The sequence below is a fragment of the Mangifera indica genome, unplaced genomic scaffold, assembly GCF_011075055.1.
Source record: "Mangifera indica cultivar Alphonso unplaced genomic scaffold, CATAS_Mindica_2.1 Un_0092, whole genome shotgun sequence".
In the NCBI taxonomy this organism is placed as follows: domain Eukaryota; kingdom Viridiplantae; phylum Streptophyta; class Magnoliopsida; order Sapindales; family Anacardiaceae; genus Mangifera; species Mangifera indica.
Genome location: NW_025401184.1, coordinates 15028 through 42035, shown reverse-complemented (window position 1 = coordinate 42035; position 27008 = coordinate 15028). Strand labels below are relative to the sequence as shown.

Genomic DNA, 27008 nt, shown 5'->3' with positions numbered 1-27008 from the left:
AGTAAAATAGTACAACTTACAGATTCAGAAGCTGATCTAGCATTACAGACACAAACGGAGACGAATCCAACCTTCTGACTCGAATCCTTCCTAAACCCGAGCACCACAGCGACCTTGTACACTGACTCAAGTGTTTAGACAACTAGATCTAAGCAAAATAGTGGACTGATGCAGTTCTTGTAAACCTAGCAGAGAAGAATGAAAAGAATCCAGAAGAAAAAACAGCCTATTTTCATCTAAAAATAAAGCAGCCAACGGAATGCCTTTTTTCTTCTATTCTTCTATTCTTTCTAGAACCAACTAATGGTTATAAACCATTAGTTAAAGCAAAAAACCCAGCAAGGACAAAACTACCCCTGGATAATAACTATAGCCTAAACTTTGCTCAAACTTTGCTCCTTATTTACAAGATTGCCATTAGTTTATGTCATAGACTTAACAACAACACATAAAATATTTCTTATTAATGAACAAGATTTTCCTTGTTTAGTGATAAGAAACACTTCCAGATTGCATCAGACCACAAGCTACATGTGAAAGAGGTCAATCATTGCTCTTGCATTTCACAAATAAATACACATGCTCAATTGATGGATCTTGATTCAAGCAAGCCAGACCATGCTGGGAGCAATGAATGAACATATGGCACAGTTTCAGGATCCTCCAGGGTAAAAATATCCTGGATTTCTCTCATGAATTACTTGAGTCACTAAAAGAGTTTTAGATCATTGTGCATTATGCTCAATTGCATGCAGTACCAGAAACCTGACTCAATATAAATCAACAAACTCCATAGCCATAGAAAGAGAACTTGTAGTTGGTAATATATGCTGTGCCAAGAACATTTAATATTTGATCACTGCATTTAAAAATCAACAGGAGAAAGTCAATACATATGAGTGCTATCAGGGCAGAAGAACTAGAGCTGGACAGCTAGTTTTATATGAAACTACAAGAACAGATGCAGAGTAAATGAGCTTGCAATGGAGAAGTACAGCAAGAATTGCCAGTACTCACAGTGCTCAACATTCAGCGACAACTGGATCAAATTAGGACGCAGGACAGACTCTGATGAAGTGCAAATCTGATATTCCTCCAACAAAATCATGGAGATTATGGTGAATCACACATATAATCAATATTTTCTAATTAAATGTCAAGAATCCAACAGAACCCTTAACATAAATTAAACTAAATGAGCTCAAGCAAACTTACAAACGTGGTAATAGCAGAGAGAGTTAGAATCTGAACTTGAGATATCTCTCTAAAAAGCTGAAGTACAGATTCTGAGTAATCCGGTTTGTGTACACCAGGACGGCCAAAGCAGTTACCAAGGCAAACATAGGCAGCAATTACAGAGCTTAGGCTCTTAACCACAAGGTTAGCAGTGAACTGAAGGCACATAAATCTACATTCAGGCACATCAATAACAATCTGGTCTCCCATGTGCGATTCTAAAAATATATTCTTTTTTAACTTTTAAAAAATAACATTTGCATTCCATAATGTTGTATGGTTCAATTCAAAAGAGGTGTTACTATAATATTTTAAACTTCCCTTTTATCGAAAAAATTAACTATATGGGATGGAATAGGTTATTTTATGGGAAAAATTTGACCAAAAGAATTTGACATTACCGTATCACATGATCAGAGAAGCTTCTTCATTGTAGAGCCCAGAGGCCAGAGGAAGGTCATCTTTCTGGGCTTTCATCCCTTCTGTTTCCCTATTAACATTGAATGTTGGTTAAACTTCTTTCATCACCGTTTTCTTTGTAGTATATATAAACTCGTTGGAATCGTTTATATTAATGCTCGGAAGATTTCACCTTTTCTGCATTCAACTTAATAGAAGAATTCACAGGAGAGTAATCTGAGTCAATATTATTGGTAGCAGCATTCAGCTTAATGTTGTCCTCAATGTCATCCCCCAAACCAACACTCCATTTTCAGCTAAACAACCCACACATTTCAACCCATCCTCCAACAATTAAACCACAAAAGCTCCCTTCGATTTCTTGTATCAGATCCTCAAATAAACTCATTTTCACGTCCCAATTGAGCAAATCCACTTGGAACCCACCAACCACTTTCACTCTCCAATCAAAACTAACTAATTTCTCACCCAAGACGTGTGTTCCTATTCGAAGTGACATTTCGTCGAACAGTTATGAGACAAACAATGAGCGGAGGTTTCGCGAATGGATTGAGTTGATTGGTGAAGCAATATCTACTGCATTTCCTATATGGGTATCTTTGGGTTGTTTATTGGGTTTGATGAAGCCAGTTTCTTTCAACTGGGTCACGCCAAAGTGGACCATTCTTGGCCTTACTCTCACCATGCTTGGTATGGGCATGACTCTCTCTCTTGATGACCTACGTGGCGCTCTTTCCATGCCCAAGGAGATCATTTCTGGCTTCGTGCTTCAGTACTCGGTCTGTGTTTCGCTTCTTTACCTTCCCATCTGGTATATTCATTTTTAATTCAAGAGCAAAATGCTTAAGATCCTTTTTCACATGTTTCTTTTAGCTGCAAACTTAGATACAGAAGATAAATGGATCTATCTATCAACTGTCATTTCTAATTTGTGCAGTGAAATGTGTATTTTTCAATCCAATGAGTTAGAACTTTTAGTTTATTTTTAGGTTGTTGTATTTATTTTGACAAGAAACTGTTTATTAATAATAATAGTTAGTAATAAAAAATTGAACTTCTGTTATTGCAATTTTATGCTTTCTGATACATACTTAAGTACCAAGGCAGAATACTTAGTGATTGTATGAAAATGTTATTTGAATATGTGATATTGTTAAGGGTATGGTATATGACATGTTCTATGATATTGATGCTAAGGAGAGTCTATAAGATACATTATTGAGACTTCTATGATCTTTTTATAACCTTAACCAAACTAGTACCATTTGCACGCTCAGATATTAGTTATCAAGTTTAGAATTCAGTAACTCATCCTCTCACAATGCTTTGCTCTTTACCTCTAAATTTATCATTATTTCAAGTTTTTCCTCACTTTCTGGACAAGTTGGTTTTCTGTAGCTTCACTGGCCTTTTTGATATTTTGCAACCATTGTGAGAACAAAGTAAATTTGTGTAGAAACAGTGCGGTGTCTTAAAGCATTAGTGCCTCGATTAGCTGACAAAAGATGTGCAATTTCAGCCTATGTAAGTATGATCTAGAATATATGTACTAAATTAGAAGATGGTGGGTGACTGTTGTAGGTGATGCCAATATCAGGATTTCTTGTGAGCAAGCTTTTAAATCTGCCAGCGCATTATGCAGCTGGTTTAATATTGGTTGGTTGCTGCCCTGGTGGTAAGTGTGTCTCTCTTTCATTGTGTATAGACATTTCACTTATTCCATCCTTGCCCGAATTTTTTTTTTTTTTGGTTTTCTTGTCCTCTGGTTGCAGGTACAGCTAGTAACATTGTAACTTATATTGCACGGTCCGTGAATTTTCTTAAGCAATCATCACTCTCTTTTTTTCTCATGTCTGCCAAAGGCAGAAGATCTGATGGCCTTTCTGTTTTCCAGTGGAAATGTAGCACTTTCAGTGTTGATGACAGCAGCAAGCACCCTTTTTGCTGTGGTGGGTAAACATGCCTTTTATGTCCACTGCTTTTTTTCTTGAAACTAGTGCTTGTTTGGTGCTATGTTAATTATATTTATGTAGATGCAATGTGTTATGTAAATTTACTTCTCTTTCATCCCCCCAACAGATTATCTCCAAACAAAATGTTTTTTTTTTTTGGTCAGTTTTCTTTTTGCCTTATTAGTTTGTTGAAAGATGTGAGAACAGAAAGTCTGTTGTTTCTTGATATGTGTATATTATATCACGTGACTGCTAAGTTGTTCTATTCCATTTTCTTACTTTCAATGAAATCTTCTTTCAGAATGTATGGTTTTTGTCAAGCATTAACTAGAGCAATACATTTTTTACAGCTGAAATCGCCCCTCTTCTATGCACCTTCTCTTAGTGATATCCTGTACATTGTGTTATTCCTTTCTTTTTCAGGTCATGACCCCTTTTCTTACAGCTAAACTTGCCGGGCAATATGTTGCAGTGGATGCAGCAGGGTTATTAATGTCCACATTGCAGGTGAGCTCTCTTGCCACTTCCTCATTGGTTATAAGTTGTTTATTGCTGTTGCTCAACCACTTGTATTATTTCTAATTGTAATTGTGCTATGGCCATAGGTAGTTCTTCTTCCTGTACTGGCTGGTGCATTTCTAAACCAGTATTTCCAAAGCCTGGTTAAGTTTGTCTCTCCATTGATGCCACCCATTGCTGTGGGAACTGTTGCTATTCTGTGTGGAAATGCAATTGCCCAGAGTTCTTCTGCAATCCTTATGTCTGGCAAACAAGTGGTTCTTGCTGCATCTCTTCTTCATGCTTCTGGATTTTTCTTTGGTTATGTACTTGCAAGGGCGCTTGGCCTTGACACAGCATCTTCAAGAACGATCTCTATTGAGGTTGGCATGCAGGTAATAACTATTTTAAAAATCTCAATTTGTGATGTTAGAGCAACTGCTCCTTGTTTCGACTTAGAGATCCTTCAAAGCCAATTTCAGTAATTTTGTTGGGGAGGTGCATCAATTTCATTTATTTGCATGCAATTGTCACCGTCAGTTCTGATTAATCCATTTGATGTTTCAGAACTCGGTGCTCGGAGTTGTTCTTGCCACTCAACACTTCGGAAACCCTCTCACTGCGGTACCATGTGCAGTTTCCAGTGTCTGTCAATCAATCTTTGGAAGTGTCTTAGCAGGATTTTGGAGACGCACTGCACCGGCACCCAAGTAAATGCAAGATTGAAATTCAAAACTATGGATAACCTTTGAATAGCTCTGAGGCATTTCTCTTCAAGTATTTGAATACGTAATTTTTAGTCCTGCGATGATATCATTGGCCATATGTACCTGAGTACTTCAGGTAGATGCGGTATCCTTTGTCCCCCAATTTGTGGAGTTTGTGCAGATATCATTATTCTAAAAGTATCATAAGGCTGAACTAAGTTTGATGAATATTCTAATGTTGGAATCTAGATGATATCAGTTTGTGTGTGACTAGAGATCAGGATGTGAGAAATAGAAATTTAGATTTGAAACTTGAAAATAAGTAGGAAATGATGCTGTGAAATTTTCAGCAATTTTGGTGCTTGATTATAATGCATTCATGTTCAAGTTTGGAGATCATTCGTATCCGTGAATAGCAAATACATTCTGCTATTGATAAAATATTATTGAACAATAAAACTATTTACAATTATATACACAAATAATAATGTGTTATTATGTGATTTGACATTATTTTATTTTCAATTATATAATAATGTATCGTTGGTTGTATATAAAGTTGTGTATATAGTATTACCCATTATTGAATAATATTCAAGATTCGCTAGTGGCTGATTAAGTTATTGGCACCATAGGAATACCCTCAATAAAAAATATTAATATTTACTTAGAAATAATATCATGAAAATTATGATTATAAATTAAAATTCTCTTAACTAAAGCTCCCTTATTATACTTGATTCGGGCTCAAAAGTTGGCTTAATTTAATTTGGTTGAGATCAAATTTGTTTTAAGTTGAGTTCAAGTCAAGTTCAAATCAAAATGATCATTTTTTTTTTTTAAATTGAGTTGAACTCGAATTGAAAGGAGTTTAATTTAGACTAATTTATAAGTTAGATGAATTATTTGAATCGACTTAAATTTAGCTCATAGTTTTATTTAAGTTATATTAAATAATTGTAAAAATGATATTGTTTTATTAATAAATCGTAAGTTTAAATTATAAATTTAAATTATATATTAGAATTAAGTTTTAAAGTTAAAACTTAAATATCAAGATGAATTCAAACTATCCTTAATATTAGTTCATTAAACTTGAATCAAATTTGGACAATTTAAGATAAACTCAAGTCAAAGAACATTCAAACTCGAGTCGGTCTGTATCTTAAACCTAAAGTGTCTTCAATGTGTAGCCGGGTATTGTAAAATATATATAAACCAGATTGATTAAATATTAATATTATTATTTACATAAAACAATTTAAAGAATATTTAATTATTTCAATTTTACAGATACGACCCGCGAAACAAGAATATCCAAACCCGCGTAAAAAACCCAAAATTTAGAGCTCAAACTTCACCAAACAAATCGTTTAACGTATGAGATTGGCGCCAATAGCCAAACACAAACTCAAAACCTTTAAACTTCAATCAAAAACTCAGATTCAAACCATCCCGCCACTATTTCTCTCTTTAATTTTGTTTGAAAACTTTTTAAATGTTAATTTCCTCACAATATTTCAAAGCTTTCTTTCATTTTCTCACTGCCCAAACCCAGAATGGATACCAATTTTGAAGCCTTGCCCCCTTTGAAAAGATTCCGCCTTATGCAACAACGCGAAGGTCATCAGCAAAATCAACAATCAACATTTTGTCTTCCGGCTAAGAAGAGAAAACTGCCCCAATTTCAATGTGAATCTGAAGTCACCCTTTCGACCGCAACGTATTCTTTGCCGGCTAAGAAAAGGGTGTGGGCTCTTCAGCCGGATTTAGTGTCTGATTCGCCTTCATTGAGTCTTGATCTTAATGTTGAGTGGAAACCGTGTTTCAATGAAGAAGCTGAAACAGAAGAGGAGTCTAAAGAAATCAGTGAGTTCAACTCTAATCTTGAAAGCAAGAGTTTAGAAGATGAAGAGGTGGCTTGTGGGGAAGATGATGATGATGGGATTGTTTGTGCAATATGTCAAAGCACAGACGGGGATTCAAAAGATCCTATTGTGTTATGTGACGGGTGTGATTTAATGGTGCACACCACTTGTTATGGCAATCCTCTGGTGAAAAATATCCCGGAAGGTGATTGGTTTTGTGCTCAATGCTTAGCAAGTAAAGAGAAAAATTCTCAATTTTCTTGTTGTTTGTGTCCAATGAAGGGTGGTGCCATGAAGCCAACTACTAATGGCTTGTGGGCGCACGTCGTCTGCGCGGTTTTTGTTCCTGAGGTTTTCTTTGAGGATCCAGAGGGAAGAGAGGGGATTGATTGTTCTAAGGTGCCGAAGGTGAGGGAGGAGAAGAAATGTTATATTTGTAGGAGTAAACGAGGATGTGCGATTGAGTGTTCTGAGCCCAAGTGCCCTCTATGGTTTCATGTAACTTGTGGATTGAAGGAAGATCTTTCTATTGAGTATAAGGAAGGGAAGAAGGGAGCTGTTGTTGCAGGGTTCTGCAAAGACCATACTGAGTTATGGAAGAAGGTAAATTAATTAAAAAAAGATATATGCATCAAACACTTGTTCTTTTTGGATATTTTATTGATAATTTTCCTTGGTAATGATTTGTTGGTGTGCTTTTTGATCTTTATGCAGCAACAACAGACAGGAAAATTCAAGATTGTGGCAAGAAATGAGTAGCTTGAAACACAGAAGGGGGTGTGTTCCTATAGCATAATTGCAGATTCTGACTCTTAACATTTATATGATGATGTTGCTTTCAAAGTTTAGGTTTGATCATTAGTTGATATGAAAGTTCTGCTGATTCTGTGTTCTTGATGAGTAAATTTAGAGGCTGTTTCTTGACGTTCATTTTCCAACATGAATATGTGACATGGATTATAATGGTGCTTCATTTTTTGTGAATGGTTTGTCATTGCAAATGCACTTTCTTGGTTCAGTAGTTACTTTTCTTTACTTAAAACTTGTGGTAATCTACCAGAATGTGAATTTGCAACTTTCTGAAAGTTTGGGGTCTAATCATGTCATTCAAGTCATTTTGAGCAACTATAGATCCCTTCAAGCGAAGAATAAAGCTCAATCAGTGAACATTTGGAACTTTAATTTAGATTGGTTATTTCATGATTAGCCCCTCTGTGTTGAACATGAGAAAGGTAGGCGTTGCCCAGTGAGGGCATGGGATGCCTTATAGATGGAAAGGTAGGTCTACAGTAGATCTACTAATTGAGTTAACCTCTGTTCTTGACTTAGTTTCCAAGCTTCAAAAATTGTTGAAAATCCATGCTTAATTACAGTTGGAATGCTTTATGTCAATTAAGGCTAGATTTGAATCGAGTTTGTTCGAGTTCGGCTCAAACGAGTCTGAAACGAGTTAGTTTTAAATGAGTTCGAGCTTATAATTTCGAGCTCAAGTTTGAGTTATTCGTTAAATTCGTAAATTAAAAATTTTGATACAATAAAATATTGTTTTAATCAATATGTATTAAAACGATGTTATTTTAATAATAGTTAGTTAAAGTTTGAGTTTATTTATATTAGCAAAATGACTAATATTTGTTATCATATCTATTCACTATCCTTAATTATTTTATTAGGTCTAAACCAAGAAACCAAGATCAAATTGTCTTCTTAAAACTTGGTTTAAATTTCAATCTCAAGTCGATCGTATATGGGTAATGTATTCAATTCAGAAATAATTAAATCTTATGATATAGTACAACTTTCCATTAGTCTTCATGGAGTTGTGTTTATACTTCTCATTAGGATATAAATATTCTTTTAGTTAAAGTTATTAGTGTTAATTGCAATGTCATTAATTACCCCTCCAAAATCATTAAGGTTAATTAATTGATTAATTTATCCTTGGGCTCATATTACATTTGTCTTTGTAACTGATTATATTATTTGAATTTAACTCCTTTTTACAACATTATTTTCGTAAACACAGTGCAATTGGCCATACATAAATCTTGCAGAATGGACATTAAGTGATTTGGAAGCTATTAATTAGTATTAACTAGACTGATCTTGCGGAAAATCTTGCCAATAAATTCGGAAAGTTCAGAGAAATTTGTGTAATAACAATAATAAATGAATCCCAGAAAATCCTGATGTCAGAAGAAAAAGTTCAACTGAACTTCATTAATTAATTGCTCGAATATTTCCAGATACTGAAAACTTCCTATATTGATTTGCATTAATGATCAAGATTCTCCCCATTAATGACCAACTACTTCCTATAATCAGGAAGATTCAAACCCGTGAATCAACCTTCCATAAAAACTAGCTTTCAGGAAAGTCTGAATACTTTGTTTGCTGAATTTAGTAGCTAAAACAATGAAAGCAAGCAGAAAGATTCCTATGCAGAAACGTGAAACCAGAGCTCAAAGGGCCGTTAGTTTCTCAAAGAGGCGTTATGGGTTATTTAACAAAGCTGCAGAATTGTGCATGCTTTCTGGAGCTCAAATTGCCATAGTGGTTTCTTCACCTTGTTCGAAAGAAAGCATTTTTTCTTTTGGATACCCTTCAGTTGATTCTGTGTTCCATGCTTTTCTTCATAATCGTGTTCCTGAGCGGGCGGATAAGGAGATTATGAAGTCAGCTATTTCTCTTTCTAGTGAAATCAAGGCATTTGTGAAAGAACCTGAGAATAGAGAGAACATTGATGGGTTCTTGAAGGATGTTGAAGACCTGGAAGAGAGTTTTGAGTCCATTGATGAGTTGCTTGTTGTTCAAGAAAAGGTGGAAAAATTGAGAAACAATGCTTTGATGAGGTTGAATGACTTGCCTTCAAAGGTCTTTGCTTCAGGTTTTACTTCTGATTCTGCTACTTCAAATTTTGGGAATAATCATGTTGACAATATTGATTTTAGCAAAGGAATTAGCACTGCTTTGGCTTCTGATTTTTCTCATCTCGATCAGATTCTTATGAATGGTGATAACAACTCTGTTTACAATCCTTGGTTTTCTAAGAAACTTGCAAACAATAGTTTTTACAATAGCAATGCTAATGTGGGATTCAACAATGCCTCAACTTCTAATGCTGTTTATCCTGTTGGGAATCCTGTGAATAATGATGAATTTAACAACATTTACCAGGAAGCTGAATTTGGGGCGAAGAACAAATTTATTTCCAATCCTGAAGATGATTTTAACCATGGTGTTCCTCAGAATTCGATGGAGACGCATGTCAAGTACGAAAACAAAGAGTTTCCACTGTACCCTTATGCCGATTCAGATGCAGTCAGTTATGCAGATTGTGCTCACCAGAACATCATCATCACAAATTTTGCTGCGAAGGGTGTGCCCCTTGCAACTGTGAATCAGTTTGGACAGCTCCTTTCTTATGATCTCCCTTATTTTTCCAACAATAGATGATCAGTTTTGAGTATTCTCTTTGAGACTAGTTTTACTTTCTGACTTGAATAAGTTTTGGAGAGTTTCTGTTATTAGGAATTATTGAATTTTTGTATATGCTTCGAGATATTGGTGCATGATGTTTAATTGTGGATTTGAAACTTTTTAATGCTGTGTGGCAGACTTGTTCCGAACCTTTATGTTCAATACTTCCAACTTGTTTGTTTCTCCTCTAGCGTGTTTGGTTCTCTGGAAAGTATTGAACTCTCCAGGGGAGCAAGCAGACACTATGGAGGCAATGGATATTGTTGGGCCTGCTGTTGCACCCTTCTCCTGTACTGAGTATAATTCTGCCTCATCATATCAAAACAACTACAAGGAAAGTTAAATTGTCACAAAATTCTTCCAGGTTTAAAAGTTTTATGCCATGGAAGAACTTAAATTCAACTACGATGAAGATATGCATGTGCAAGGCATTTACAATGTAAAATTCTACAGTATTTACTTTTCTGGGGCTGCAAGAAACCTTAAGAATATTAAACTTGTCCAAAAATTAATCCTTCTAGCTAATTTATCGGAGAGATTTTGGAGTTTATATTTCACAAATGACAAGAAGTAAGTAGTAACATTAAACTTGTATTCTTCATGGAGACTTTCATTTTTGTTGAAAGACATAAAGCTGACAATAGTTGATAAAATTTCTGTCCAAAACAAACTCCATTCAACCAGAAAAGAAGATTAATATGAACACTTCAAAGTTTTCTATATAAATGATCGAATTTATTGATATTTTATATCGATATCATATAGAATTCATCGGAGAGTGGTAAAAATGGAGTTCTGGAGGATTTTCGGGCTGTTTGTGCTTGCTGCCCTGGTTTCAGAATTTTGTATTATAAATTGTGAAGAAGAAGGGTATATTTCAGCTCTTGGAGATCCTGGAATGAAAAGAGACAGTCTCAGGGTTGCCATTGAGGCCTGGAATCAATGCAATGAAGTCGGTGAAGAAGCTTTGAACATGGGAAGTCCTCGGATGGCAGATTGCTTTAACCTTGTTGATCATGGTTAGAAAATTCATTTTGTAACCATAGTTATTAGTATTCTACTATTAGAAAACAATACATATTTTTAGGTGTATCAAATTAACTCACTATATTGATACATGTTATACTATATAATATATGATATAATACGAATCAATATACTTTTTTGAAAAAGCGACAACGTGGTGGGGTGTATATGAAAAATTGCAATGTTATTTTATTCTCTCTAGTAAATTGCAGTGTTATTTTTATTTTGTTGCTGAACTTACCTGTCTTGATTTCTGCAGCCGAGGTGAAGCATTTGGTGGATGAGAAAGACAACAGGCTTGGAATATTGAACGTTTCCTATGCAGGAATAAAGACCAGAAATGTTGATAGATATGCTGCAAAGAAGGAACTCTACTTGGGAAAGAAATGTCAAGTAGAAGACGAGCCAAGGCCATGGCAATTTTGGATGGTGATGCTCAAGAGTGGCAACACAGACACATATGCCTCAAGGTGCCCCAACAACGGGGAGAAATATGGGCCATTTCCGCCCGAGTCTCGGTTTCCGTGCTTTGGTGACGGCTGCATGAACATGCCATTGATGTACCATAACTATACCAGTCTGGAAGGGAGTTGTAACAGTAGTTTAAAGGGTAGTTTTTATGGGACATGGGATTTGGATGCTAACGTAACTGATGGAGTGCTGCCTGGAAATGGCACTTCTTATTATAGTGTCACCTGGGAGAAGGAGACTGGGAAAGGGAGTTGGATTTTTCATCATTTGTTGAAGACATCACTGAAATATCCATGGCTGATGCTTTACTTGAGGGCTGATGCCACCACAGGATTCTCTGGAGGTTACCATTACCAGACTAGAGGGATGCTGAAAATAGTAAGATTTCTGATTTGTTTCTTTTAACCTCTTTTCCTTCAAATTTGTTTAAATAACATACGACCATTGTGTCAGGTTCCAGAGTCACCCAGTTTCAAGGTGAAATTCAGATTAGACATAAAGCAAGGAGGTGGTCCAAATAGCCAGTTTTATCTGATGGACATTGGAAGCTGTTGGAAGAACAATGGCAAGCCTTGTGATGGGAATGTGACTTCAGATGTTACTCGTTACAGTGAGATGATAATAAATCCTGAAGTGGGATATTCCTGGTGCAAACCTGATGATCTCAAACACTGTCCTCCTTATCACACACTTCCGAATGGGACTCACATTCATCGGACTGATGTTGAAAATTTCCCATATGATGCTTATCATGTGTACTGTTCTCCGGGAAATGCAGAGTTTCCGGAGGAGCCATTCAATTTGTGTGATGCATTTAGTAATCCTCAACCACAGGAAATCTTGCAGATTCTGCCACACCCAGTTTGGGGCGACTATGGGTACCCAACAAAGAGGGGTGAGGGTTGGATCGGTGATCCGAGAAACTGGGAGCTTGATGTTGGACGATTATCTCAATCACTTTACTTCTATCAGGATCCTGGTACAGAGCCTGTAAGGAGACACTGGCCATCAATTGACTTGGGGACTGAAATTTATGTTAGTGGTCAAGATGAAGTTGCAGAATGGACAGTTAGTGATTTTGATGTTTTAGTACCGAAAAGATGAACGTTTAAGAGTTTCATTGTAAAATAGTAGGAGTTCGCATATTTAGTTTTGGTTGTTAATTATTTCGTACCAACAAGGAAGCTATCTTCAGAATGTCCATTTTCACTTTGGAACGGGGAAAATTTCTTCAGCAATGAGAAACAAATTATTTGCATTTCTAAATTCAATGATATAACGTATAATTACAGGACATAAATACTCTCCTCCAAAGAAGAGAATCCAATTGCCCCCAACAATCCCCCATCCCAACCTCCGGGCCAGCCATCATATTAGCACTAGCATGATACATTCTAACATTAACATACTACTCATCAGCTAAGACAATCCATACTGCAGCGTTCCCACATTCCTACGTGCAGCTACGGCAACAGCAGCAGCACCAACTGCACCAAACTGGGACTGAGCCTGTAGCAACTTTGCATCAATGGTAATTGGTTCAGTCAATTGATCTACTTTGGCTTGTGGTTGGTGATATGGATTTGTGTTAACGTCAACTGGCATGCCAGGAACTGGCTTAGCAGCCATGATGTACTGTTGGGGTTCTGGCTTAACATGGGAAGAACCCCTAGCAGCCTCAGCTCCATACTTATCTTGATTCACGTTGTTGGTCCAGAAGAAACAGTTAGGTGAAACAGCTTGTGGAGGAAGGGCTGCATTTCTGTAAGCTGTCCTTGCATTGTAGGTATCTTTAACACTCCTGCCATTCTCATATGGTACAACCGATCCAACAACTCTTCCTGGTTTTGCTGTCAATAAATAGAAAAGGAAGAGTCAGCAAGGAAGGATGCAAGACCAAACAAAAGGAAAACTCATACCAAGTTCAGTAGAATAAGAAAATCTACTCCAGTTCCAAGCCTCAACATCCCAAAATGGGTTCCTAGTTGCAAGCAAATACTAGTGGTTTATTACACAAATGGAATGAATGTGTTGACTAAATTACTAATTCCCAAAGAAAATCAAAATGCTAGAAGTCTAGCAGAATGGCTTCTTCGACCAATGAAAAAGACAATGCAAAATCGAGTTCTGTGCAGCATGGTTTGGTAACCAAACCCAAACCTAAATGGATCTAACTCAGAAACTCCACATATATCAACATGTACACAGAGATCTGGCATGAAAACTTATCAATAAAAAATATATGCACTTATAATGAGTATCAATTTAGGTACCAATGATAATGTCTTATTATGTGATTTGATGATTTTGAATTAAGAATAAAAAAACAAACAATCACATGGTGACATATCATTATTGATACCAAAATTAGTAGTCATTACAAGTATACATAGCATTGCACGAAAACTTATTCTCTTTGTTATTAATATGTTTTCAAGTGCCCTAAAATTAACTTCTTTCTCAACCCCAAATATTTCGCAAGTATGAGTTGTTTACCTCAACTGTCAAACCTCTCCAACTTAAAACTAGCATAAGCCAGAAAGATCATTTACGAGCATGATAAGGATTGGTGTAAAAGAAAATAAAATCTGAGAGAGAAGAAACAAGCTCTTTATACCTGTTGGAATTCTAGGTGGTGGCCGTAAAACCTTGGACTGCATTCCGGACATCGCATCTGTTACTCTAAAATTCCTAGAAGCTTCATTAGTCATTTGGTGGTTCTCAGTAGAGGCTGCATTCTGCTGTATGTTAGGAGGGATTGTACTTGAGTGAACCGTTGACCTGGAAACAATGAACAGGTTAAAGTATTGCATTAAAATTTCACATCTAATGGAACATAAGTAACTGACAGTTTAACTCTATAACAGTTAAATTGTTTCATCATTGGCTTAATGAAATTAATACATAAACGAAATAACTGTATGGCTTCCCCTGCAGCCTTATCAAAAGAGAACTAATGGGAAATTTAGTAAATTCACAACCAATTGGAAAAGGTAATAACACAAAGACCATCGTCATATTTAAATGCTAGTCTTACCGTGGAAGTGAGACATGCTTTCGTTCTGGAGGAATCACTGGGCCACTTCTGCCACTATTTTCCTCAAGATATGCAAATTGCTTTCTGAATTGGTCTATGGCACTGCAATAACAGATGCATTAAATTGTCAATGAGAGCTAAACAGAAATAGGAAACAAAAATTAAATATGTAAGAAAGAATTAAGGCTTTAAGTAGAAAGCAACTGAACCTGGGATAGAAAAAATTTGTGCCTTCAGTTCCATTCAGATAATCTTTGAGCAGCTGAGGATGGTATTCCAGTATCTCCCGGTATAATAGTTCTCTAATGTCCTCCTTTGTCACCCTTCGCCTCTCAAATTCAAATTCCAACTTTGCGATTGGCTGACAAGAAGGTTCTCTCTCAATTTTGGACAGACCTTTAAAGTAAGGATCAGCAAGTGCCTGTTTAGACAAAAAATTTGAACAGCCTAAGTATTCTGAAGAAATAAGGTGTATGCCCCAAAACTCCAGTTATAAAACATCATTGTGGTAACATTCCTATAGTAATAAATAATGCAAAATACAAACCTCTCCAGCAGTAGGCCGATCCTTTGGATCAAATGCTATCAACCTTTGCAATAGCCTAAGTGCTGAAGGATCTACCTTTGGGAATTTCTGTGCAAATGGCACAGGAGGTTTCTTCCGCATTTCTGTCAAGTATTTCCTTGCTTTATCATTTCGAACCTGCATTTGTTCAAAAAAAATTTACTATCAAGAAACTGGGAAAAGAATACAATACAAAAGTGGCACCATAACACACTATCAAGAAAATACAGAAAGAGAAAAACCAAAAAAAAAAAAAAAGGGATGTATCATACTCCGGCAATGGTTTCGGGTGATGGTGTTCCAAGAAGATCAGTGATCAAATCTAATTGATGGACAACACTTTTACCAGGAAACAATGGCTTCCCAGTCAATATCTCAGCAAATATGCAGCCAATACCCCAAATATCAATTGCTGGTGTATACTGCAATGAAGAAAGTAATATGAGTCAGTGAGTGTTACAACAAAATCAGAAACCTGACACTGAAAGGAAACCACTCCAGAGATACAGACATAATCTGACACAATTACCTGAATGACAGACATTTCAACTTCCAGGAGAGTTCATAGTCCTCCCTGAACAACAATTATTTCAATCTAGCATTACTGCTTAATATAAAGCACTCAAGCAGTTCATAGAGAAATAATTGTGTTGCTTCAGTACTATGCCATAGCTCATAACAAGGACATGTTAACAATTTCAAATACATCTCACTACTTATCACTCATTCAAGTTTAACAAAAAAAAAATCTTGTGCAAGTCCTGTATGGGTACATAGCAATTGAACCACAGCATTGTACCAAATTAACCCATTATACAGCCATCCAAGTTCCATTCAATTACAATAGAATCTAAAGAACACAGAGAAGAGAGAAGATGACACACTTGGACTAGCCATACCTTTGAAAAGAATGATCCACACAGCTCTGGAGCCCTATACCATCTTGTAGCGACATAATCCTGTGAGGCAAGTCAGGAAAATACAAATAGCATTAAAGACAATTTCATAAACACTCCCAGAATTGAGTAACAAAGACCAAACTACATAATATATTGACACACAATTATATCGCAAATGCATCCACAGTAACACATACCGTCCAAAAAACTGTAGTTGGAGTGTCACTAAATGCAACTCTTGCAAGTCCAAAATCACAAACTTTGAGTTTGCAATTGGCATTTGCCAAAATATTTTTTGGTTTAAGATCCCGATGGTACACACTAGCTGCAACCAAACAACAAAGTATAAAAAAAATATTCTGCAAACACTTTGATAAACACCCACTCCTGCCCAGGAACATAAAACTGACTTGTAATATCAACCATAATATATTAATATAAAGAGAGATATAATTGGAGAGTGGCAGGGGGATCTGTAAGAATTGCAATATAGAAGGCTGCAATTGAGTTGCTAACAACAACGAGAAGTTATTAGCACATGGATAATGTAGAATTAATTGCAGAACAAGGAGAACAAAAAACTCAATTCAAACAAGGGCAAAAGATAACCTGTATGCATATATTTAAGTGCACGTAGCATCTGGTAAAGAAAAAACTGATGGTGTTCACAGGTCAAGTCATCATTAGCTTTGATGACTTGATGAAGATCAGATTCCATGAGCTCAAAAACCACATATATGTCTTTAAACTCCCTCTTTGACGGTGGCAACATGATGCGCTTTATTTCGACAATATCAGGATGCCTTAAGAGCCTGAGTAACTTGACTTCACGCAGGATCCGAATGGCATCAGATATATGCTCAAAAACATCATGTATCTTCTTGATTGCCACTTTCTCTCCAGAATGTGTGTCAATTGCTGCACAAACAACTCCATAGCTTCCCTTCCCAATAACTTCCAGAATTTTGTATCTGTTGGCATCACCGTACTCAGTGAAAAAATCCTTGACTTTCAATTCCTGACACATTAACCAAAAAAAAAAAAAAAAAAACGAAAACAGAAAGTCAGACATGAAAAGAAATGAACAATAACACATTCTAGCAAATGTGGATGTAGAGACAGCGAAACCCCAACTACGCACAAATCCAACAGTCTAATCCCAAACTTTCAAAACAAACCCAAATGATAGAAACTTAAAATTTGAAGTACATATTCATGCACAAAGATCATAACAGCTTAACAAATTTTTCCATCAAGGAATCAAGCATAGAATTTAATGAAGTCCATTCATTCCCTCAAATTACTAGCAGAACCTAAATGGCAGTTACACTTCCTATTACAACGATACAAATAACAACAATTGTTGTACAATGATTTAAGACAGCATTGAAAATTATGTAGAGAATTATTAGATGGGTGTCATCGAACATTAACTGTTAGCGAATCATCAAAACAAGACTGACAAACATAATAACGCGTTGACAGAGAAACTAAAGTATAAAAAGAATTTCCAGTTTCTATTTCGGTCTAATTTTAGGATCCCAACAAGAGAAACAGAAAAATGGTCCAGATAGAAGAAAAAACTCAGGCTAAGTGATGAATTCATGTTTATTTTCATCAGCATCCTCAGGAATTCAACAGAGGAAAACCCCTTAGCCAGATCTAATCTTTCTCTATCTTCCTCGCGGCAACCGAATAGACCCAAGAGAGAAAGAGAGAGAGAGAAAAAAAGTAACCTTCTTGGGCTTATCTTGCTGCATCTTTGACCCAAAGATCTCTCCTTTCTCCGGAACTTCTTTAATCAAAGAGTAAAACTTTCAGGGAAAACCAAGAAACTCCTCGATGACAAAACAAAATTGAAAAATTTTTGAAAAATTAGCTGCAGTTGCCTCTAGGAGACCTGCTTCGGATCACAAGCCCTGAGTCGAGTTTCCTTCTTAAAACAACAACCCGTTCTCACCAGAAGAGAGTGAATTGTGCAAGATCTGAATATAGAGAAGAGAGGACAAGAGGGAGACTAGAAATTTTATAACGGTGTGACAAATTACAAATACATATAGGGAGTTAATATACATATATATATTTATATTTATATTTATATATACATTTGGCTTCTGTTGTGGTACATTAGTGGGTACGGAGACTGGTAAACGAACACGACAGTGGCCGTTTTGGTAATTTTGCTTAAGGTAACGTTACTTGATTTACTGTTTAAAACTGGATACACATGATGCTTTTGGTTAATGTCATGTATATAATATATTATTATTATCATATAATAATATATTATTATTTATATACAAAATTATATACATAATTTTATAAGTTTTTTAAAAGTAAAATAATTAATTTTCATCCAAGGTTTGATGGCTATTTTATTTAATATTTAAATTTTAAAAAACAAAATTATTACTATGATCTATTTTTATAGTTACATCTACTAAGTTTTTTTTTTTTAGTGATAGTTTCATTTTTCTATTAAAATTATAAAATTATCATTAATCTATTAATAAGGTTTTAAAAAATATTAACATTCTAATATATTATATTTTAAAATTATTAATATATTTTAACAGTTTTAAAATTTATCACTAAGATTTTAAAAAATATTAAAATTTTAACAAACTTTAAAATATATTGCTTTGATTAATTTTTTTAGATATAATTATTATTTTTAAAATTACTGAGAGATATATCAAAATTTTTAAAAACTTTTTTCAAATTTACAAAACCTCCAAAAATTTTACTAACATTTTTAATATTTTAAAAAATTATTGATTTTTTAAAAACTTTTTAAAAGAAAAAATAGAAAAATAAAAAAATTATATCAAAAATTATATAAAATCATCTTTCTCCCTTTCACTAAGGAGGCGTTTGGTTTGAATAATATTTTATTACCAAAATAAAAAGATAAACTTAAAGATAGATTACTGAAAAAATTATTAGGTATAAATGATTACTACGTTTGATAAAATTTGATAAAAATGGATTATACAAATAATTAATATGTTTGGTTAAAGGTAATAAAAGAATACTAGTAAATTATTTTACTTAAATGTCCTTTAAATATAATTATTTTTAAATATTTTTATATTATTTGCTATATTAATTAAAAATAAATTTATTTTTGTTTTAAAAGATTAATAAATAATAATTTAATTATAATAAAATTAAAATTATCTTTGTAATTTTTTAATACCAAAAGTAAATATTGTAATCAGATTTTTATCTATATTACCTAATATTATTGTAATATTTTATTATTGACAAACCAAATAAAGTAATATAAGTAATAAAAGATAGATTATCAAGATAATATTTAAAACACTACAATCAAACGGCCCCTAAAGGGAATTCATTAACGGAATTGGATGGTTGGATACCAATTTAGTATTTTTAAGCTTAAATAGTTGAAGTTTATCATTTGTGGGAAATAGTCTTTTAACTTTTAAATAATTTTATAACAGAATTATAAAATAGACATTTTTATGGCTTTTTAATTTTGTCTTTTTCAAACTCTTAATTTTCTAAAATTACAAAAACAAAATAAAATAATCAATTAACGAAGGTTTAATCTTGTCTAATCAATTAACGTAAGACTCTTTCATCCTTAGACTTGGTGAGTTCAAACGTTTCTTTCAATTATAAATTATTTATTTAAATTTATAATAAACAATTAACCTTCACATCAATTTGAATTTAATTAATCAACCAAAAGAAAATTCCCCAACAATTTCATAAAATATACTTAGCCTACTTAATAATAAAAATTTAAGGTGAACTTAACTTTTTTTTTTTCCTTTTTCATATTCCTTTACTTATATTATATATATTATAATTTTAATTTTTGAAAGATGAAAGTCTACCTTTAAATTACTAAATAAAGGTAAGAAATAAGAAATACTTTATGTACAAACAGAATATATAAATTTATTCATATAATTTGATGTGATAAGATCTGATTAAGTGATTTTAAAATTTAAAAAAAAGTAAACAATTACATGACACAATCATAAGTTATCACCTCAGTTTGTGTAGATAAGTTTATATAATTCATTTATATTTATAGTTTTATTCTTAAAGTAATACCTAAGATATATATTTACGGTGTTGATTGTAGGAATATCAAGTATTGGCTTAAGAATTTGTATGAAAAGATATGGTATGGAGGATGAAATGTCAAGATCCCAAACAGCAAGGATGTATCTGTCAATATGGACAGCACCAACCCAATAGATCTATTCTACCATGCTTCATTTTTATTTATTTATTTATAAGAAAGTTGAAGAATAAGCATGACATGAGCTAAAGAAGAATATCAATAAATTTTAGCAGTATGGTTGAGTTAGGTGTAAAGCAATTCAAACTATTTTATGTATTATTTATCCAAATTCTTCTGTATATTGTCATTTATCCAAATCCAATTTAAGTGTAGTCATCATCTGCCATTATGCCCACACATTTAAAGCTCAATGTCTCAATCTCTTTATTTATTATTACCCATGATCCCTCCATATGCTCTTTCATAGTTATTTTTTTAATAAAATTATGAAAAAAATACTAATAGATAGATATTTATGTATCTCACTATATGATTTGATAATTTTAAATTATAAATAAAATAACAAAAAGTCACGGTGATAATACATGTGATGTATTTTCATACATCTCGTATAAAAACTTCATTTAATTTTACAAGTTTTATCCTTTTCAATTAAAAAAATATATAGAAATTGATATGGAAACTTGGGTTATATATTTTTATTTAATAAAAATTCAATTTTTTGGATTAGTTTTTCATGAAATTTTAAGTTTTATGTAGTGCCCATTTGTAAAGTAATGTACATTTGTTTTTTTTTTTTTTTAATTTTAGGAAATTTTATTCTAGCCCCATAAACAAATAATTGAACCAATTTTACCCACTAAAATCCTTTGAAATTTTTTAATGGAATCGACCTTATAAAGAGATAATGAAAAATTATTGGTTGACATCACAATCAACTTGAATTGTGTTATATTTGGTGGGTAGGCTTGCCCATTTTGTGACTAATAATTTAATTGACCACTTATTTTAATTACATAGATGGGTTGTTTTGAAGAGTCACAAAAGCTTATCGGATACCAAATTTTTAGAAGACAATGTGTATAATTAATGATGAAAATCTGTTAGTGGGTACTTAGTTGTAGGGTATTAACTATCAATGATGGGCTGGTATTAACTATCAATGGTGGGCTCGTGCTTGTTTCCCTAGTATTCGATATAATATAATGATAGTATCCAGTATTAACTATCAATGATAATACATTGCAGAGTCGTTTAATGTCATGACACAACACACGTAAAAGTTACCAGTTATAATACTATTGTGTTTTTATATTTCATTATGCAGAAATTGTTTTATACTCGATGCAACTTAGTAAGTTAGTATGGGTTAGTTGATCACTAAAGTGGATCTTTCTATGAGGGATATATCTATTTTGAGTGCACAAATAGGTATACATTTTATGTGTCTCATCATGTGATTGATTAATTTTGAATTAAAAATAAAATAATACTCAATTACGTGATAATACAAATAAGTATATACCTATTTATGTATTTAAAGTAGGTACATATAATATTGTTTATCTTTAAATGGGTCATTCAAGATTTGCATGCATTGCATTAATAACATTTTAAGGAAAAAAATTTTAGTATTTCAAATTGTAGTTTTTTATTATTCAAGTGTACAATATATCAAAATTAATATTTATTTTGCTTTTTCTTAATTTGTTCTTCTGTATCTAATATAGTATTATGTATGTACACATATTTTGTCTTCTAATACCATCAAGGGCCACAAGTTTAAGAAAAAAATTTACTACAAGAAGATAATACAAGCTGGTTAATGGAAAAAATAAGGCAGACCATAAGAAAGTAGCTGCCTAAATTGATCCACAGCTGCATGGGACATGACCTTTTTCAGTAACCAAAATTTGCAGTAAAAAATTGACCAAATTGATCCACAGCTGTAAGTTGCATTATCTCATTCTGGTAACCAAAATCTGCATTAGAAAATTGATCAAACTGATCCATAGCTGCTAGTGACATGACCTCATTTTGGATACTAAAATCCACAGTTGCTAGTGGCATGGCCTGACTCTGGTCACCATAATTTGCAGTAGAAAACTGATTAAACTGATCTTCAGTTGCAAGTGATATGACCTGACTCTGGTCACTATAATTTGCAGTCGAAAATTGATTAAACTGATCCACAGTTGCAAGTGATATGACCTCACTCTGATCACCAAAATTTGCAGTAGAAAGTTGATTAAACTGATTCACAGCTGCAAGTGGTTTGGCTTCACTGTGATCACCAAAACTTGCAGTAGAAAGTTGATCCACGTTTGCGGAAGAGTAAAATGGAAGTTCTTTGTTTTCATACTGACCAAACATGGCTTGTAAATTTTCAGACTCCTTTTGGTTAGAAAAATAATCATCGGGATCGGGGAGAGGTTTTGGCATTGCTCCAAATTCAACTTCCTGGTTAAGATAAATTGCATTAGAAGTTGAACCATTGTTGATTCCAACATTATCATTGCCATTGCAGAAACTATTGCCCCCAAATTGTTCCAGAAAATCATGATTGAAAACAGACTTGTTATCACAGTTCACAAGAATCTGATGAAGATGGGAAAATTCTGAAGCCAAAGCAGGGCTAATTTCATTACTGAAATTATTATCACTCTGAACAGAATTGTTGCCAGAATTTCCTGCAGCAAACGCCTTGGAAGACAACAACTCACTCAGTCTTCCCATTGCATTGTTTTTCAAATTCTCCATCTTTTCTTCAACAGCAAGCAGCTCATCAACAGACTCAAAATTTTTTTCCAGGTCTTCAAAATCCTTAAACAACCCGCCAATTATATTCTCTCCATTCTTGGGTTCTTGTTCAAGTTCTTTAATTTCATTACAGAGAGAAACACTTGACAATTTAACTTCATCACCCATAAGTGGAGGAACACGGTTGTAAAGAAAAGCGTCAAACACTGAATCAACAGAAGGGTGTCCAAAAGAGAAGATGTTTTGTTTCAAACAAGGCGAAGAGACCACTATGGCGATTTGAGCTCCTGAAATAATGCACAATTCTGCAGCTTTGTTGAACAACCCGTTACGCCTTTTGGAAAAAGTGACGGCTCTTTTGGCTCTTGTTTCACGTTTCTTCATTGGAATTTTTCTGGGTGGCGCCATTTTCTGTATTGAACCTCTTAACAAGTATTGAGAGTCGAAGCTAGTCTTTATGTAAGGTCTGAATCCTTACTGTTTAAGGAGTTAGTTGCCATTAATAATCAAACAGAATCTTGTTCATTAATGACATATATTTCAGAAGATCTTTCATCCGTTGTCAAAATAGGAAGGTTGATAATTTCAAAATTAACAAACTTAATAAAATAATAAATGATTTAAAGAAATGCCATAATCATTCACAGCAACAAAAGAAAAAGTTTTTTTTTTTTTTTCAGAATTCAACGATTTTGCATTTAATAATTTCGATAATTATTGAATCAAGAAAACCATTTAATGGTTCTCATAAATAATTTTATATGACAAGCGAGACGTGGGATCTCGGGATTGGGTCCAAGTTAAACACTGTCTTGTCTTTGACAATTATTTTTTTAGTAGTTCGGAAACCCCAAAACGACGCAGATTTCTGAGCTGAGAAACCGTTGCAGCTCCTACCTGAACTGGGAGATCACTCTGGTGAACTTTCCAAATTCTGAGTATGTAAAGATTTGAGTTTTAGCCTTTTATTTAAGTTAACTATCGAGTGAATTTATTAGTTAGGCAAATGGTGACTTATGGTAGAGTTATGATTTTTAGGTAGACAAGCTTACTTCTGTATCTGGGTATGTTTTGGTAGCTTGATCCACTGACATTTTGCTTGTATTTATGATATTTTGTGAGGGTTAATTTCTTCTTTGTTTGACTTGAGGATATATATTTTGCAGGACTTTGTTTACTTCCTTGATTTTAGTTTAGCCGAGGTTTGAAAGGGCATTTTGTGGTGTGCATGACCTTTGATTCTTGTGTTTATCGCAATTGGTCGAACATGGATGCTTTGTTATCAGAAAATGATCAAAATTGTGAAAACAAAGATGATCTGATTTGATGTCATGGATGTTCGACCTTACATGTTACCCCCTGAACTTTTTACTTGCAAAACACTGGTATCCTTAAAGCTGCAATCAGGATGACTGTCTGTGTCCCCAGTTTGATAGAATTTCCTTCCCTCACGGTCCTCCATGTTATAGGTAATGTAACTGAAGAAATCTCAGAGAGACTCTTTTTTTGCTGCCCGGTGCTGGAAGAGTTACTAATTGAAGGACACAAAGAAGATCATGTTGCCGTGAATTTTAATATTGTTGCTCCTGTTTTGAAGAAGCTAAATATATTTTTAGAATCACATATAGGAGACCAGATTGTTATTGATGCCCCTGAATGTAAATATATGTGCCTTCAGTTCACTGCTAAACTTGTGGTTAAGAGCCTAAGCTCTGTAATTGATGCCTATATTTGCCCTGGCAACTGCTTTGGCCATCCTGGTGGACACAAACCGGATTACTCAGAATATGTATTTTAGGCTTTTATAGAGATATCTCAAGTTCAGATTCTAGCTCTCTGCCATTACCATGCTTGTAAGTTTGCTCCAGCTCATTTAGTTTAATTCATGTTACGGGTTTTGGGTCTCATCCTTATATTTAAGATTCTTGATATTAAATTAGGAATTATTGATTATTTGTGTGATTCACCATAATCTCCATGATTTTGGTGAAGACTATTAGAATTGCTCTCCATCAGAATCTGTCCAGTTTCCTAATTTGATCGAGTTGTCTCTGAATGTTGAGCACTGTGAGGACCGGCGGTATTTCTCAACAACTCGCTCAATTCGTGGTCTCTTACCCTTCAAAGAGTGAGTTAGATAAGCTTCGTAAAGTTTTAGCAAAGTAAACTATGTCAACTTTAGTTGAGTATTTTCCTAAACTTTCTCTTTGATTCTTGAGTTAAATAGTTCTCTAGAATGCCTTCGGCAATCATGAAAGGGGCTACCATTGGTGCTCACCAGAAAGTCTGCCACATTTTTTGCTGTCAATCCTGGTGCACTTCTACTTCCAGGGGCTCAATATGAGGGAAGATGAGTTAAAAATGATTTCTCTTGAGCTCATTTACTCTCTATCTGTTCTTGTAGTTTCTTGTAAAAAAAGGCACAGTCCAACTCTAGTTCTTCTGAACTGATAGTATTCATATACTTTCTCCCGTTGATTTGTAAATGCAGTGATCAAATGTTAAGTCTTCATGGCACAGCTATGGAGTTTGTTGATTTCTATTGCGTTAGGTTTCTGGTACAGCATGAAGTTGAGCATAATGCATAATGATTTAAAACTCTTGAGTGACCATAAGTTTCTTCGATATTCAGGCATATAACATATCAAAATTAATAATACTTTGTTTTTTCTTTGTTCTTCTGTGTCTGATATCGTAACTTATATATATATATATATATACACGCACATCTTTTTTGTCTTCTAATAGCATTAAGGGTCACAAGTTCAGAAAAAAATTTACTACAACAAGATAATACAAGCTGGCTATTGGAAAAAATAAGGCAGACCAGAAGAAAGTAATTGCCCAAACTGATCCACAGCTGTAAGTGGCATCGCCTCTTTCTGGTAACCAAAATCTACAGTAGAAAATTGATCAAACTGATCCGTAGCTGTTAGTGGCATGTTCTCAGTCAAGTTACCAAAATTTGCAGTAGAAAATTAATCAAACTGATCCACATTTGCTAGTGGTATGGTCTCATTCTGAACACCAAAATTTGCAGTAAAAAATTGATTAAACTGATCCACAGTTGTAAGTGGTATAGTCTCACTCTGGTTACCGAAATTTGCAGTAGAAAATTGATTAAACTGAGCCACAGCTACTGGTGGCATGGCCTAACTCTAGTCACCAAAATTTTCTATAGCAAATGTCTCAGAAGGCAACTCACTCAATCTCACCATTGCATTGTTTTGCAAATTCTCCATCTTTTCTTCAACAGCAAGCAACTCATCAATAGACTCAAGATTTTTCTCAAGGTCTTCAAAATCCTTAACGCATGAATTATATTCTCTATATTCTTGGGTTCTTGCTCAAGTTCCTTAATTTTATTACAAAAAGAAACAGCTGACAATTTAACTTCCTCACCCATAGGTAAAGGAACTCAATTACAAATAAAAATGTCAAACATTGAATCAATTGAAGAAAGTCCAGAAGAGAAAATGTTTTGTTTCGAACAAAGTGAAGAAACCACCATGACGATTCAAGCTCCTGAAAGAATGCACAATTTTCCAACTTTATTGAACAATCCGTAATGCCTTTTAGAGAAAGTGACGGCTCGAGTTTCCCATTTCTTCATTGGAATTTTTCTGGTTGGAGCCATCTTCAACAATCAAACTTATTTATTTGAATCCAAATTGTTGAAGGAGTTGAAGTTGTCATTAATAATCAAGGAAAACCTTGTTCATTAATGACAAATATTAAGGAAATATTTTGTGTTGTCAAAATAGGAAGGTTATTAATAACAAAAATTAATGAACTTAATTAAATTATTGGGCTAAATTGTGCTGTCAAAATAGTTCAAGGAGTTGAAGTTACTATTAATCAAGGAGAATCTTGTTCATTAATGGCAAGTATTACAAGAAATCTTTCATGTGTTGCCAAAATAGGAAGGTTAATAATTTCAAAACTAACAAACTTAAAAGATCACGGTCACTTAGACGATATTGAACAAGATAATGATTCTCTTAGTCTGATTTTTTTCAATAGGTC

General features: G+C 34.0%; 3 protein-coding genes and 1 pseudogene across 3 annotated transcripts; 3 read left to right on the top strand and 1 right to left on the bottom strand.

Annotated features, from left to right (window-relative positions):
• Positions 1-1625: 1625 nt before the first annotated feature.
• Positions 1626-5143, top strand: LOC123207670 (probable sodium/metabolite cotransporter BASS1, chloroplastic). Its single transcript, XM_044625139.1, has 7 exons — positions 1626-2435; positions 3238-3331; positions 3429-3462; positions 3551-3605; positions 4032-4115; positions 4214-4501; positions 4674-5143. The coding sequence occupies exons 1-7, from the start codon at positions 1908-1910 to the stop codon at positions 4818-4820; spliced, it is 1230 nt and encodes a 409-aa protein (XP_044481074.1). The 5' UTR covers positions 1626-1907; the 3' UTR covers positions 4821-5143.
• A 1118-nt stretch (positions 5144-6261) lies between these two features.
• LOC123207678 (protein Jade-1-like) lies at positions 6262-7699 on the top strand. The gene is made up of 2 exons (XM_044625146.1): positions 6262-7284; positions 7396-7699. Exons 1-2 carry the CDS (start codon positions 6373-6375, stop codon positions 7438-7440), a joined length of 957 nt encoding a protein of 318 aa, XP_044481081.1. The 5' UTR covers positions 6262-6372; the 3' UTR covers positions 7441-7699.
• Positions 7700-10948: 3249 nt separating this feature from the next.
• On the top strand, positions 10949-12762 carry LOC123207672 (annotated as a pseudogene).
• A 134-nt stretch (positions 12763-12896) lies between these two features.
• Positions 12897-18205, bottom strand: LOC123207677 (mitogen-activated protein kinase 19-like). Its single transcript, XM_044625145.1, has 10 exons — positions 17896-18205; positions 16769-17177; positions 16357-16484; positions 16160-16219; positions 15533-15682; positions 15243-15398; positions 14905-15116; positions 14696-14797; positions 14276-14439; positions 12897-13508 (listed from the first exon to the last, which is right to left on the bottom strand). The coding sequence occupies exons 1-10, from the start codon at positions 17917-17919 to the stop codon at positions 13078-13080; spliced, it is 1836 nt and encodes a 611-aa protein (XP_044481080.1). The 5' UTR covers positions 17920-18205; the 3' UTR covers positions 12897-13077.
• Positions 18206-27008: the final 8803 nt, after the last annotated feature.